This window comes from Moschus berezovskii, chromosome 3, assembly GCF_049115385.1.
Source record: "Moschus berezovskii isolate FMDL1 chromosome 3, NW_MosBer_1.0, whole genome shotgun sequence".
In the NCBI taxonomy this organism is placed as follows: domain Eukaryota; kingdom Metazoa; phylum Chordata; class Mammalia; order Artiodactyla; family Moschidae; genus Moschus; species Moschus berezovskii.
The window spans coordinates 124,296,637-124,312,662 of record NC_142462.1 but is presented as its reverse complement, the minus strand read 5'-3'; the positions used below and the strand labels follow the sequence as shown (position 1 = coordinate 124,312,662).

The window sequence follows — 16,026 nt, the reverse complement described above, 5'->3', positions numbered from 1 at the left end:
AACTCACTGAAAGCCCCAAGAAGGGGAGCTGTTATAAATGACACACACAGAAAAAGGCATTCTTGGTTGCTAAGTTGTGTCCCAACTCTTTTCGACCCCATGGACTGTATCCCGCCAGGCTTGTCTGTCCATGGGATTTTCCAGGCAAGAATACTGAAGTGGGTTGCCATTTCCTCCCCCAGTGGATCTTCTCGACCCAGGGATAGAACCTGTGTCTCCTGCCTTAGCAGGTGGATTCTTTACCACTGCACTACCTGGCATCCACCCTCCTCCCCCTCTCCCCCCTCCAAAAAAAAAAAAAAAACCCAGCACAAACTTGCCTCAAATTGTACATTACTTATATATGAAAATATAATTTATTTTTGTATGTTTGATTGGTATTAAACTTATTTGTTACATACTAACTGTAAGAAACTTTTGTCGATGTTTCCAACTTATGAAGTAGATGTTTGATTATTATTATTACCTTTTTTTTTTTTTTTTTAGTAATTACTAAACCAAAAGGGGAAAAAGGTATTGAAGGTGGTGTTTCTTTTAACATGATTTCTAGTGTTTTCCCTGGGTTTGAATATTCTCATTTTATAAATAGTGTTTGATTGTAATTTTGGTCTCCTCTTTGACTTTTTGAAATTTTTAATTGGAGGATAGTTGCTTTACAATACTGCGTTAGTTTCTGCTGTCTATCAACATGAATCAGGCAGAGGTTATGTCCCCTCCCTCTTGAACCGTGCATCTCCTCTTTCACTTCTATGCTGTTTAAGAGAGTTTAAAAAATTTCCAGGTGTTCCTGTGAATTTTATCCTTGTTTTATTACTTTTCATTTTTAACTGTTGTATTGGTTTGGTACACTTTTTATGCTTTGGAATTTGAGGTTTATTGCCATATTCATCAGCTTTGAAAAATTCCCAGCTATATAAGCTGATGAATAACTGATTCACTGTGTTTGGAATCATTTACCCTCTATTTTTGATTTTTTTAATACTTTTGTCCCTGTGTCCTTTGTTCTAGACAGATCTTATAGTTTTCTTACACCTTTTAGCTATGTAACCTCTTAATAAATGTATCAGTTAAGTCCATGTGTTTTTTGGCTGCTCCAGGCTTAAGTTGGGGCATGTGGGATCTAGTTCCTTGACCAGGTATTGAACCCAGGCACTCTGCATTGGGAACCCAGAGTCTTAACCACTGGACCACCAGGGAAGTCCCCATGTGTTATGTTTTCAGTTCAATTCAGTTCAGTCGCTCAGTTGTGTCCAACTCTTTCAGTTCAGTTCAGTCGCTCAGTCGTGTCCAACTCTTTGCGACCCCATGAATCACAGCACGCCAGGCCTCCCTGTCCATCACCAACTCCGGAGTTCACTCAAACTCATGTCCATTGAGTCGGTAATGCCATCCAGCCATCTCATTCTCTGTCGTCCCCTTCTCCTCCCGCCCCCAATCCTTCCCAGCATCAGAGTCTTTTCCAGTGAGTCAACTCGTCGCATGAGGTTGCCAAAGTATTGGAGTTTCAGCTTTAGCATCAGTCCCTCCAGTGAACACCCAGGATTGATCTCCTTTAGAATGGACTGGTTGGATCTCCTTGCAGTCCAAGGGACTCTCAACAGTCTTCTCCAGCACCACAGTTCAAAAGCATCAATTCTTCGGTGATCAGCTTTCTTCACAGCCCGTCTCACATCCATACATGACCATGGGAAAAACCATAGCCTTGACTAGACGGACCTTGGTTGGCAAAGTAATGTCTCTGCTTTTTAATATACTATCTAGGTTGGTCATAACTTTCCTTCCAAGGAGTAAGCGTCTTTTAATTTCATGGCTGCAATCAGCATCCGCAGTGATTTTGGAGCCCCCCAAAATAAAAAGTCTGACACTGTTTCCACTGTTTTTCCATCTATTTCCCAGGAAGTGATGGGACCAGATGCCATGATCTTTGTTTTCTGAATGTTGAGCTTCAAGCCAACCTTTTCACTCTCCTCTTTCACTTTCATCAAGAGGCTTTTGAGTTCCTCTTCACTTTCTGCCATAAGGGTGGTGTTATCTGCATATCTGAGGTTATTGATATTTCTCCTGGCAGTCTTGATTCCAGCCTGTGCTTCCTCCAGCCCAGCGTTCCTCATGATGTACTATGCATATAAGTTAAATAAGCCGGGTGACAATATACAACCTTGACGTACTCCTTTTCCTATTTGGAACCAGTCTGTTGTTCCATGTCCAGTTCTGACTGTTGCTTCCTGACCTGCATACAGGTTTCTCAAGAGGCAGGTCAGGTGGTCTGGTATTCCCATATCTTTCAGAATGTTCCACAGTGTATTGTGATCCACACAGTCAAAGGCTTTGAAGTGTTGTGTTTTAAAAGTTCTTTATTATTTTTTTTCAAGTTTGCATTTTTTTTATAGTTTTTAGTTCCCTCCTGAGAATTTTAATACTTAAATTCTATTACTTTTAACATAATACACACAGTTAGTTTTAAATTGTGTGACTGTTTTAATATCTGGAGTCTCTGGGTTCGTTTCAGCTGTCTCTGCTTGTCCTTGCCGTGTCACCCTGTCCCCTCAGGTAACTGGTCCTCTGTGTCTGTGTACAGGGTGATATACTTGACAGTGTATTTGTAGAAACAGATAGATGATTATTTTTTCCCCTCAAGGGTAGTTTTTCTTTGATTTCTTTTTTCCTGGTACCTAGGGGCACTCGTTTTTAAGGACCACCTCAGTTCACTTTTAGAACTCTATTTTCTGTTCCAAGCACGTGACTCAGAGCTGTGCTGCAGTCCTTGCAGAAATTGATTTCTGTTTCACTCTTCCTGTTAACACCCAGCCCTCTGGGGGTTCCTGCCATCCTGAATTCCGAGGATGTTGCAGGCTTCTAGAACCATACATGCATCTTGAAAGTCAGAGCGAGTGCTCTTAGTTGCCTCTTCCTGAGCAGCTGACACCCTCTTGGGAAATGCAGACCCGAACACCAGGCTCACCTTGCTCAGTTTTGTCTCGTAATTCCTTACTATCTTGTTAACTTTTAGATGCTTTTAAGACTCTCTTCACTTTAAGAAATATTTAACTGAGTTTTCTTATTTATGTTCAACTGGAGGTTTGTTTCAAATTACCTAGTCTGCTGTTAGTGAAGGAGGCGTTTTTCTGGGGTTTTCTATGTGTTCTAACATGTGCTAGTTTATGTAAATTTGGGGGGCACTTGAATATATAGCTAGCCTCTTTTGTTTCCTTAGATAATGTATGAAACTTGATACCTGTTTATTAGATTCTCTCAGCCAGGATATTGTTAGTAAAATTTGTTCATTTGCTAAATTGTATCTTGACGCATTGTGATCTCATGGCTTCCCTGTCCTTCATCATCTCCCAGAGTTTACTCAGACTCAGGTCCATCAAGTTGGTGATGCCATGCAACCATATCATCCTCTGTCACCACCTTCTCCTCCTACCTTCAGTCTTTCCCAGCATCAGGGGCTTTTCCAACAAGTCAGTTTTTGCATCGTATAGCTGGACTATTGGAGCTTCAGCATGAGTCCTTCCAGAGAATATTCAGGATTGATTTTTTAGGATTGACTGGTTTGATCTCCTTGCTGTCTAAGGGATTTTCAAGAGTCTTCTCCAACACCACAGTTCAAAATCAAAATCATCAATTCTTCGACGCTCAGCCTTCTTTATGGTCCAACTCTCACATCCATACGTGACTACTGGGAAAACCACAGCTTTGCCTGTACAGACGTTTAGTGGCAAAGTTATATCTCTGTTTTTTAATACACTGTCTTGGTTTGTTATAGCTTTTCTTCCAAGGAGCAGGACTCTTTTAATTACATGGCTGAAGTTGCCATCTGCAGTGATTTTGGAGCCCAAGAAAATAGTCTGTCACTGTTTCCATTTTTTGCCCGTCTGTTTGCCATGAAGTGACTGGATGCCATGATCTTAGTTTTTTGAATGTAGATTTTTAAGCCAACTTCGAATATTCTTTTCATTCAGTGTATTTTCTTTGTCAGGTAGTAGCAGTTACGCGTATTTGTTGTGTGTGGTGTTTCCTTGCAGCATTTCCACTGTTTCAGATTCTCCTGTGTCTCTTCTCCAGTCCATCCACCACGTTACCAACATTGTCTTCAGAGTGGTTGTTGCTTCATGTGATCGTCTTTTTTTAAAAGGGAATATTAAAAAAAAAATTTATTCATTTATGGTTGTGCTGGGTCTTGGTTGCTGCCTGGGCTTTTCTCTGGCTGCAGCGCGCCAGGGCTGCTCTGGTTGTGGCGTGTGGGCTTCTGGTTGTGGAGCACAGGCTCCAGAGCGTGAGGGGTCAGTGGCTGGGGCGCTCGCCCACGCCCTGTTGTTGTGACAGCCTTAGTTACTCCTCGTTATGTGGGGTCTTCCTGTCCCAGGGATTGAACCCGTGGCCCCTGCATTGGCGGTGGATTCTTCACCCCTCAGCCACCGGGAGGCCCCTCATGCGATCCTCTTGTTTTCACTCCTGCAGTTATTTTGATTTCTTCAGCTACTTCACTTCAACTCACCTGTGAAGTAGTGGTTAGTTGTTCAGGTTCCGGAGCCACACTGCCTGTGTTTGAATCCAGACTCCCCTGTGGATTGTGTCCTTGAGCAGAGCCCCTTCACCTCTTAACCTCGTGTGTAGAATGGAGATGTGATAGTAGCTGTGGTTGGGGGATGCCCCCCCAGACAGACCTTGCCCCCGACAGACCTTACTGGGTGTGCCAAGAACGGAAGGCCTTTCCCCAGGGTTGTGTTTGCAGTGGGCGGCCTTGAAGACCGAGGTCACGTCTCCCTCGGGGACAAGGCACAGGCTTGTTTAATGCTTACTCTGAAAGCAGTGGTTCCCCACACTCTCTGGTCCTTAGTACAGTCTGCTGCATGTGCAGACGGTCGTTTGGACGCACGGTTCTGCCCCCATGACACCTGGGGGCCAGCGGTGAACCGCCAGCGGCATCCTCGCGCTTGTGCTGCTTGCTGCAGTGAGGGGCGCAGTCCTTTGTCTTTGGTGCAGGAGTCTTGTGTCTCCTACAGCATCTGCGACCCAGTAGCAGACTAACTTCCTAGCTTGTGTAAAGCCTGAGGCCCAGCAGCTGTCTTCATCAGGCGGAGTTTAAGTGAGTTCACGCATTTAACCCCCTACAACAATTGCCTAGGAGAGAGGAAGCATGTACTAAATGTTAGCCATGAAGATGTTTTTTAAAATATTTTCGTATTATTTTTGCATTGGGTTTTTAGGGCAAAATAAAAATAAGACTCAGAAGAAGATTAAGATTGCTATAAATAACTTATTATAGGGTGATGATGTATACTGTAATTTGTTGGGTTTTATTTAATTTCTTCTACTAGTTGCAAAAAATGAGTATTCATTAAAAAAAAAATTTTTAAGCTATATAGAAAAAAACCAAAGGAAATATTTTAAACTAAAATAATACATCCAGAGAGCAGTTGGATTGTCACTGTGATTTTGAGGTCTTGATAAGTATTAGAGTCTTTTTCTTAATTCTTTTGTTCTTGCATCAAATAATCACATTAAAAGTATAATAGTAATGTATGTTTGTATTTATGAAACTGTGGATAAGTTATAAAGAGAAATAAGTTAGCTGTAAAAAGTGTTAGGATCTAGGGAACCACTGTTTGACATTTTTGTGTATATATTTATAGTCAGCTTACATTTTAAAGTCTTTACATGCCCTGTGAAAGCAGTATATTATTAATCAGTGTCAACATTTTAAGTAGTTTAGTGAATAAACATATGATAAGTAAAATACTTGCTATTTCTGGTATTGTGCTAATTGTTTAGCTTCATAGCACATTTTGGATGTGGTGGATACATTAGATTCAGTGAGCTACAAACACAGCTGAAAAATGTAACTCAGAATGCATACTTTTCTTGAGCGCCACTGTTCAAAAGAAGGAAAGGACATGACTACGCGGTTTCTTAGATATGTTTTCTTCTGTAGTCTTCAGTTCAGTTCAGTCGCTCAGTCGTGTCCGACTCTTTGCGACCCCATGAATCACAGCACGCCAGGCCTCCCTGTCCATCACCAACTCCCGGAGTTCACTCAAACTCATGTCCATCAAGTCGGTGATGCCATCCAGCCATCTCATTCTCTGTCGTCCCCTTCTCCTCCTGCCCACAATCCTTCCCAGCATCAGAGTCTTTTCCAGTGAGTCAACTCATCGCATGAGGTGGCCAAAGTATTGGAGTTTCAGCTCTAGCATCAGTCCTTCCAATGAACACCCAGGACTGATCTCCTTTAGAATGGACTGGTTGGATCTCCTTGCAGTCCGAGTCTGTAGTCTTAGTATTATATATAAAGGAAGCAAGGAAAGTATTGCCAGTTCTGTGGAGATGAAGTTAGAGAGAAAAATAATTTTTATTCTACTTAGTAGTTGCCGAAAGCACAGAAACATGCATACGGTTTGGGTAACTAGAAAATGGATGTTGGTGTTGACTCATGTAATTACCAAATAACAGCCCGTTAAAGGGCTTCTCAGGTAGCAGAGTGGCAAAGAATCCACCTGCCGATGCAGGAGTCAGGAGAGACATGGGTTCCATCCCTAGGTCGGGAGATCCCCCGGGGGAGGAAATGGCAACCCACTCCAGTATTACTGGCAGAATCCCATGGACAGAGAGGAACTTGGTGGACTACTGTCCACAGGGTCACAAGGAGTTGGAGGAGACTGAGCACACATAGCCCATTAAAATTTAGTTTAATTTGTTCTTGTGCTTTTTCTGATTTATGTGTTTCCTTATAATAAGGTTTATTTGCTTGCTCTATATTACACAGCATATAATTAATCAGTTAATTAAACAATTACTGAACATCTAGGTTTTGTGCTAGACTCTGGTTTGCAACACAGATGCAGTCGCTGCTTTGTAGAGTGTATAGTGGGGCGCTGCCTCCTGTGTTCGGTGCACTCATAAACAATAAACAGAACCCCCACATTGTTTATGGTGTTATGTATTTTCTGTTGCAGGGGGATAAAAACAAGGAAATACCTGAGATTGTGCCTTGATTTGCCAGAAGAAAAGTTTTAACTAGAGGCCCTAGTGGTAGTTAGCGAGATACTAAGAGAGAGCAGACAGGCCATACCCTGTTGGAGGGCTCCTGATTTGGGGGTGAGGCTAACTGGAGCTGGCTCTCAGCAGAAACATGCTCTGAGAGGATGTCGTGCCACGACCCTCGTCCACCTGACCCACTGTCTGTAAACTTCGGAGGCCTTCTTCTTATTCCTCGTTTGCAGTTCTCACCTCTTCTCTTGCCTCTTACCCTTTCTTGATACCTAGTAATGGAAATCATACACATGTGCTCTGGGCATCTCTGGGTAGAAATGAAATGCTTCTTTATAAAGTGTCCTTATACATGGAGAAGGAAATGGCAACCCACTCCAGTGTTCTTGCCTGGAGAATCCCAGGGACGGGGGAGCCTGGTGGGCTTCCGTCTATGGGGTCACACAGAGTCCGACACGACTGAAGTGACTTAGCAGTAGCAGCAGCAGCATACATGGTCACTTTATAGTATTCTGTCATTTTGTGGTATTTGGGGGCTTCCCAGGTGGTGCGAGTGGTAAAGAACCTGCCTGCTTATGCAGGAGACAGAAGAGACTCAGGTTTGATCCTTGGTTTGGGAAGATCCCTTGGAAGAGGTAATGGCAACCCATGGACAGAGGAGTCTGGCAGACTATAGTCCGCAAAGAGTCGGACACGACTGAAGTGACTTGGCATGCGTAGTATTTTGGGTATGTGTGTGCTCAGCTGTGTCTGACCCTATGGGCAGAGAGACTCTATCAAGCAGTCCCATGTTCTTTTCTGTCTTTGGTTGCAAAAGCGCTAGAGGGCAGACACCACAGAATAATTTCTGTGTCTCTCCAGATGCATTCCCTAGAGCTCTGGAGGCAGCTGGTCTGCCTTTCGGGTTACTGCAGGTCACAGAACTACCGATGTTTTGATACAGCATAAAAGGTGTCAGTTGATTTTCAAACACTCCTATCACTGTTTTCCTGCCTGCTCACCCGTCCGCCCATTTTCATTTTTGTTCTGGCACTTCTCCACACCTGATGCCGTTTTCTGTGTTAATTAGAGCTTGGGTTAAACTGCTGTACCAGAGATGCCCAGATACAGCAGTGGCTCGGCTCGAATGTTCATTTTTCCTTCATGCAGTATTTCTGAGAGGGAGAGGTCCAGGCTGATGGGATGTCTTTGTTCCTTGTGGTTATTTGCGGACCCAGGTTCCTTCCATCTAGTTTCTCTGCCCTCCTCAGAGAGGTGTTCTCTTCTGCATTATTGCGGAAGGGTTGCTGACACCTCCATGGTCCAGTCCATACAAAAGATGGAACGTAGTTTAGTCCAGAGCACTTTCCCTTTAAGGTGATGAAGGAATCACAGGGTCTCTTCTGGTCACGTTCTGTTGGTGAGAGCTTGCCGTGCTGAGCTGCAAAAAAGGTTGGGAAATAAAGTCTGTGGCTGAGCAGTTATATGCCCTACTAAGATTTGAATAACAGAAAGAGTGCATGGATTTTTGTCCACTGTCCATTTTTTTCTACAAGGTTATGTACCTTGTTCATCTGTGGAGTTCTTTACATATTCTGGACTTGGGGATACATATACCTTCTTGGGATACAAATCACATGTCTTTTCTTTCCATCTGTGATATATTTTAAAATTTTGTTCATGGAGTCCTTTGTTATACAGAAATTTAACATTTTTATATACTAAAAACTGCACTACTTTTTATAATCCTTCTTTGATATAAATGTATTTTGTATTTGTAGATTTGATTCTATACCAGTTTTGTGGCTGGGGTAGACAGGAGAGACACACTATGATTAATAGGCTCCACAAGCACTTAATTTATGGTCAGCTTTTCTATTTCAAGTTGAAAAAACCATTATTTTAAATAGGAAAGTCAAAGTCATCTCTGATGCCTCATTTCATCATTAATGATTTGACAGAATTTACAGTTTGCTAGTTCTCAAAATTATTTGTTTGTCAGAATGAAAGTGAAAGTGAAGTCGCTTAGTCGTGTCGGATTCCTTGCGACCCTGTGGACTGTAGCCTACCAGGCTCCTCCCTTTGGGATTTTCTAGGCAAGAGTCCTAGAGTGGGTTGCCATTTCCTCCTCCAGGGGATCTTCCCAACCCAGGGATGGAACCTGGGTCTCCTGAATTGTAGGCAGATGCTTTACCATCTGAGCCACCAGGGAAACTGTTTGTCAGAATAGCTCCCTAAAATTCATTTTGAATCTAGAAGACTTCGATAGGGAAGTCCTAGTGAAGTGGTGATCTGAGAGGCAGGAAATCAAATTTGATATCTAATTCAGTGTTAAAGCTGCTAGATGTGCCTTGTATGCAGCAAAAGTGAGGTCTGGGGCTCAGGAGAGGAGTTAGGGCTAGAGATACTGATTTAAAAATCAGGAAGACAGGAGATTGTTGAAACCCGGATAATAATTACGCTCTTCAAAGATGCATATATAAAGGACACGTAGAGAGCTGTACTCACATTTGAAGGTCTCACACCAGCTGAAGGGACAGGTATTAGATCTTTTGTTAAAAACCTCATGAGATATAGGTGGTTTCCCAACGTTACGGGGAGCAAATTGAGGCTGAGAAAGGTGGCTTCTACATCAAGCTGCCTCGTTAGTAGTTGGTGGACCTGGTACTTGGGAAGAGGCCCTCAGCTCCAACCTGGTAGAGATCCATGATGTCCCTGCGTTTCCGGAATGTTGAGTGGACCCTGGGTTGTTCGTTCTTTTGCCACCAGCGGAGGTGGAGAGAGCTGTGTGGCGGCAGGGGGATGGATGCAGTGTAGGAAAGCCCACTGAGGGAGAAGGCAGTGCAGGGCCGCCCCCAGGGAAGGAGAGATGGGGGGAGCTTAGACTACTGTAAGCGTTTTTTTTTGGTCTGGGGATAATGGGGCAGAAAGCTGTAACAGGTAAATTTCACGTCAGAAAAGAAAGATGGCACCAAGAGCACGGGATTTTATTAGGAGCGCTGGTGGAGGGATTGTGCCTGTTAACGTCTGACAGTGCAGCATGAGAGACAGTGTGGATGTATCATTTTATTTAAAGAGGACAACAACATTAGGAGTAGTGGTGTTTGAAAATCCTTTCAGAGTTAGATTGCCTCCTAAGAAGGTATGTATAGTGTTCGGGGTGGGAGTCTTGAGCATAACTGAAAAAGGCAGTGGAGTCAAGGCGTGTTCTTTTTAGTCATTTTGTTCCTAGAATGGCTGATAATTAGAGAGTGTGTCATGATTGTTTTAATAGTAATTTCAATTAATAAATTACGAAGGAAATTTTTTACGAGTCACCTTAAAGTATGTTTTGTAGAGGACTTGCTGTAATCCTGAAAATAAAGTTCTTAACAGGTTTTACTAAGATCGAGACTTAAGTCGGCGGCAATTTGGAAAACTATGCTGTTTTACATTATTTTGATTATATGTAGCCTGACGTGCTGCAGTCCATGGGGTCGTAAAGAGTTGGACACAACTTAGCACCTGAACAGTAAATATCAAAGTTTTTCCTGTGTTCGTTACGTATTGTCATTTGTTGTTTAGTTATTTTTCCTTCATGCTATTTGCATTACAGATAAGTTCACCAAAGAGTGATGTAATGCAAAGTGACTTTTCTGTTCTCTTGTTTTGCTCTTAAGCAGAAATCAAAGACCAATCAGCAGAAGAGGACGCTGACGCAGAAGCGGACAGCAGCAAGCAGCCGGCCCCAGCCCTTCAGCGGTCTGTGTCTGAGGAGTCTGCAAGCTCCCTGGTCTCTGTTGGTGTGGAGGCCAAAATCAGGTTCGGGAAGGAATGCAGCTGGGTCAGAGACGAGTGACAGGAAGAAGGGCAGTGAGTTGACCAAGAGGAAATGCAGGGAGTGCAAGCTTGGGACGTAAACCTGGGTGGGTTTGAGAGCTGGTGGCTCTGTGTGTCCCTGGGGTGGAGCGTGTCTGGGGCTTACGTGGCTGTAGGACAGAGTGGTGGTCTGGCCTGTTACTCTGCTCCCCCCAGACCAGAACAGGGTGTTTCCAGTGTGCGGCTCCTAGATGAAGAAAAAAAGTCTAAACTTTAAGCATAAGGACTGATTTTTTATTTACTTGTAAATGTAAGCTTATACTCTTGTTCTTTACCCTCTCTCATTTTTTTAAAAAAGAAATATAGGATGTTATAATCTCTGTGTATATTTTAGCTTTGGAGTCTTGTTATTTTTTAGATCTTTCTTGGAAGACATGAATAAAACTGAAACCATCCATCGGTTGACTATCCCCATCTCCCTGAAATGTTTTCTGTCTTTTGCTCTTGGCACATCTCCCTTCTCATTTTGTCTTTTGCTGGCTTCTGTGGAGACCCCCCCAACTTTGTAATGGTGGAGTCTTCAGGTTGAAGTCCTCAACATGTTCACTTCTATTCAGTCCGATAGCTTGGTCCTGTCTGTGTGCCGATGAACACACGTTTGTATTTCCAGGGCCGACCTTTCTCTGAACTCTGGACTTTTCTGTCCATCTCTCTGCCTGGCATCACTGTTTGGAAGTATTCTAGACACTGCACCCATGACATGTCCAGAACCACTCTTGATTCTTGACGCTATGCCTCCCTCAAATCTTCTCCCCAGGATTTCTTCATTTCAATAAATACTGTCCATATTCATCCAGTTGTTTAGGCCAAAACCTTTTGAGTTAATCCTTGATGTCTGTCTTTTCTCATACCTCACACCCTAAATTTTGTAGTTCGACTTTAGAAGATGTCCCAGACAAGTACTCACCGTCTTAACTTGCCTACCATTGGTTCAAGTCCCTGTTATCCTTAGGAGGCAGCAGTTGCCTTTTAGATGGTTTCACCACTTCTGTTTGCTTTCCCCAGTCCGGATTGTTTTTAGCACAGTTGCAGAAATGATCATCCTAAAACATAAATCAAGTTTCCCTCAAACTGTCTTTAATGGCTATCTCTTCTATTTACATTAAAAATTTCAAATCCCTACCATATTATACATCTTGGAGAAGGTTTGACAATTTTCAAAATGAAAGATAATAAACAGTCCGCACTGTGTTTACCCATTTTTTCTGCTTTATTTCCCTTTGTTACACTTTTTATTTCCCAGCAGTTCATTTGGTTATTTGTCCCCCTTACTTTTATGTGAGCTCTGTGAAAGCAATACTTTTCTCCACTTTTTTTGCTTTTTATTGCACTGATCATTTTTTCCTATTGATTGCACATTATATTTTGTTTTAAAAATGATATCCCTGAAGGCTCATGTTTCTTTTTTTTCCCTTGGCCACACCCTGAGGCATGCAAGATCTTAGTTCCCCGACCAGGGATCAAAGCCCGGTCCAGCAGTGAAAGCGCTGGGTCCTAACCACTGGACCCCAGGGAATTCCCAAGACTCACGTTGTTTGGTTGTTGTTGTCCAGTCACTAAGTTGTGTCTGACTCCTTGCGACCCCATGAACTGCACCACGCCAGGCTTCCCTCACCTTCACTGTCTCCCTGAGATCCGTTAGACTCCAGTCCATTGAGTCGGTGGTGCCGTCCAGCCGTCTCATCCTCTGTTGCCGCCGCCTCCTCTTCTTTCCCAGCATCAGGGTCTTTCCCAGTGAGTCAGCTCTTCGCATCAGGTGGCCAGAGTACTGGAGCTTCAGCTTCAGCATCAGTCCTTCTGGTTAATATTCAGGATCTCCTTTAGGATTGCCTGGTTGGATCTCCTTGCAGTCCAGGGGACTCTCAGGAGTCTTCTCCACGCCACTGCTCAGAAGCATCGATTCTCTGGCGCTCAGCCTTCTTCTCTGTGCTCCAGCTCGCGCATCTGTATCTAACTACTGGAAAAACCAGAGCTTTGATCATGCTTCTTTATGAATTTCATTTTGAAAGAACTTCGTATTTACAGTTCTATTTGATTTCTTAGATTTAGCAGTATAAATACTTTATCATTTTCATATCTCTTTGCACTGATGATCTAGCGTTTCATTTTCTAGTGATTTAAATGCACCCTATTTTTGTTTTCTTTGTTGCCCCCCCAATCTTTTACTTATTTTTAAAAACTCAGGTTTAGTTTATGTACAGTAAAATTCACCCATTTAGTGGGTTTTGACAGAGGCATACAGTCATATAATCACTACCACAAAGGCACGGAACCGTTCTGTCACACTGAAGAACTCCCCCAGGCTCGTTTGCTGTCACTCCTGAGCCTGTCTTCTGCCCGAGGCAGGCACTTGCCTATTTTCTGACCCTGTAGTTTTGCCTTTGCAGTAACACCGTGTGAGCGGGATTGTGAATCGCGTGTCCTTCTGATTCTGGCCTTCACCTTCATTATGCTTCAGAGAGTTCTGTGTGGCTGCACATGTCAGTAGTTGTTTGCTTTTTGTTGCTGAGGTGGCTTCTGTTTTATGGAGGTGCCTGTGCGGTTTATCATCTCCCAGTTAAGGGATATTTGGGTGGTTTCTACTTTGGGGCAGTTATGAATAAAAGTGGGATAAATATTCACTTGCAGGATTTGGTGTGAATCGAAGCGTTTTTATTTCATTTAGCCGAATACCTAAGAGAGAAGTAATTTTTAAAAGAAAATGCTGAAGTATTTTTCAGTGGAGCTGCAGTATTTTGCGTTCCCACTCATGGTGTGGGGTGGATTGGCAGGGCGTTTCTTGTTCTGGTTCACCTTTGCCCTCAGGTGGACGCTGTGTCTCCCTCTCCTGGGTGTCCTGGCCTGGTTTGGGTCTGGGCCGGAGCCCTGCCCCTCCTCCGCGGTAGAGGCCCCCTCCCCGCCCCTCATTCCTCCTCCCTCTGCAGCTGGTCTTGAGCAGCAGGTGGAAACTTTTTACCTTTCCCTCTGCCAGCCCGTGGCCTTTGTTCCCCCTGGGAAAAGGGAGGAGGAAGGTCTGGCTGGGTCTCTGTGTCTTCCTCCCTGAGTTGCTGTGCTTCTGCCCCAGGCTTGTCCCGTGACCAGTGCATTCCCAGGGCTCTTCCCCAGGCCCCAGTGATGGCCCTGAGGCCCTGGGGAGGGGCACGCAGAGAAGCTGGCTGTTGGGCTAGAATCCACCCAGTGTCTGCAGGTCCCAGATGCTGTGTAGTCTCATACCGCCTCCGCTTGGCCTTGAGCAGTTTATAAAATTGTCACTGAATTCATAAGCCTGCTTGTACGACATCCAGGGGCTTCTTCCTCAGGTGAAGCGAGTGCTTGTGTCTCTCTCTTCTTGGAAGCGCCTCTCGTTCAGTCGCAGGTGAATTGGCTGCTCTATGACTTCTGTAATCACAAGTATTCGACAGGAGTGAATTTGTATGTTGTGACCATGGGGACAGAGCTCTCCGTGCCTTTCCACCTCCAGAGCAGTAGCCGGGAGTTTCCCTTGCAAGTCATTTAAACTTAGCAATAAATTACTCTGGGCTGTCTGTCTTTATATCCTGCATGTCTTGTAACATTTTCTATTTCTTTAATAATATGAATATTTCTCTAAAAATATTTTCGTTGTGGGTCTGTTGTGTGGTGAAATATCTGAGGTCGGGGATTACAGCCATGAAATTAAAAGACGCTTACTCCTTGGAAGGAAAGTTATGACCAATCTAGACAGCATATTAAAAAGCAGAGACATTACTTTGCCAACAAAGGTCCGTCTGGTCAAGGCTATGGTTTTTCCAGTGGTCATGTATGGATGTGAGACTTGGACTATAAAGAAAGCTGAGTGTTGAAGAATTGATGCTTTTAAACTGTGGTGTTGGAGAAGACTCTTGAGAGTCCCTTGGACTGCAAGGAGATCCAACCAGTCCATCCCAAAGGAGATCAGTCCTGGGTGTTCATTGGAAGGACTGATGCTAAAGCTGAAACTGCAATGCTTTGGCCACCTCATGCGACGAGCTGACTCACTGGAAAAGAGTCTGATGCTAGGAGGGATTGGAGGTGGGAGGAGAAGGGGACGAAAGAGAATGAGATGGCTGGATGGCATCACCGACTCGATGGACAGAGTTTGAGTGAACTCCGGGAGTTGGTGATGGACAGGGAGGCCTGGCGTGCTGTGATTCATGGGGTCGCGGAGAGTCGGGCACGACTGAGTGACTGAACTGACTGAAACTATCAGAAAAGATTGTAGATAATCCCTGTCACCTGTTAATGCAGGACCTGGGGTAGAGACTACAGAGGTGATGGTGGAAACTTCAGTACTTGAGAAGAAAGATTTGAGGGCAGCAGTCATACATGTGTTGTGAAGAGAAAATATATCCAAGAAGAGTGATTCTTTTCCATTCTGTCTTTTTCCTAAGATCCCTTACTAAGTATATTTTCCATAAATATATATTGTTTTTTTGTCCTTTAGCTTTTAAAGTGGTCTCTTTTTTTAAAAAAATAATAGATTTTATTGTTTAGAACAACTTTAGGTTTACAGAAAAATTAAGCAGATGGCAGAGTTCCCAATCCGAACCCTCCCCTGCCTCCATTTCTCCTGTTGTTAGCACCTTGCATTAGTGTGGTATCTTTGTTACAACTGATAAACCAGTGTTGATACATGATTATTAAAGCGGGTAGTTGCAGCAGTGCTCATTCTTTGTGCTACATCGTTCTGAGTTTTGATCGGTGGGTGGTGCCGTGTACTTACCTTAGTTACAGTGTAGCAAGTGAAAGACCTCACTGCTCCAGGTTCTTCCCAACCCACTGCTTAGACCCTGTCCATCCCTTCCTCCCCCTTCATCACTGACTGCTGGTTAACCCACTTACATTTATATTTGTGTGTTTGTGTGTGTGTATTATGCATAATGAATGTTCCATCTGGTTACCACTTGCTTTACACAGCTGGGATATAATTGAGTGGCCATTAAACCATACCCTCTTGCCAAACCTTAGCCTTTATTCCTTTTAAATACTTTGAATTTTTTTTTTTTTTTGAATCAGATTTAAAGGAAAATTGTTTTTCTAAGTACAAAATATTTTTTGGTATATTTACTATTTCTAAAAATCATGCTGTAGAAAAATAGAATTGTAAATGTACAGTTACTATAGATCTAAACACTTAGCTTGCACTAAAGACCGTATTTTAAAGCACCAGTATTTCTTCAGTTGTCTGGAACTTGAAAT

At 43.4% G+C, this 16,026-nt stretch overlaps 1 protein-coding gene across 24 annotated transcripts in view; it reads left to right on the top strand.

Moving 5' to 3' along the window:
- The window catches only part of KMT2C (lysine methyltransferase 2C), a 263,765-nt gene that overhangs the window by 87,408 nt on the left and 160,331 nt on the right, over positions 1–16,026 (top strand). For 18 of the 24 annotated variants that reach the window (XR_008685321.2, XR_008685323.2, XM_055421605.2 and 15 more), the window contains exon 3: positions 10,632–10,773. Coding sequence is in view for 22 of the 24 variants with exons in the window: in XM_055421605.2 (XP_055277580.2) it covers positions 10,632–10,773 (142 nt within the window). In the remaining 2 variants the exon portion in view is untranslated. The remainder of the gene's footprint in view (positions 1–10,631; positions 10,774–16,026) is intronic. The other 6 variants (XM_088834778.1, XM_088834776.1, XM_088834780.1 and 3 more) reach the window with 1 other exon arrangement.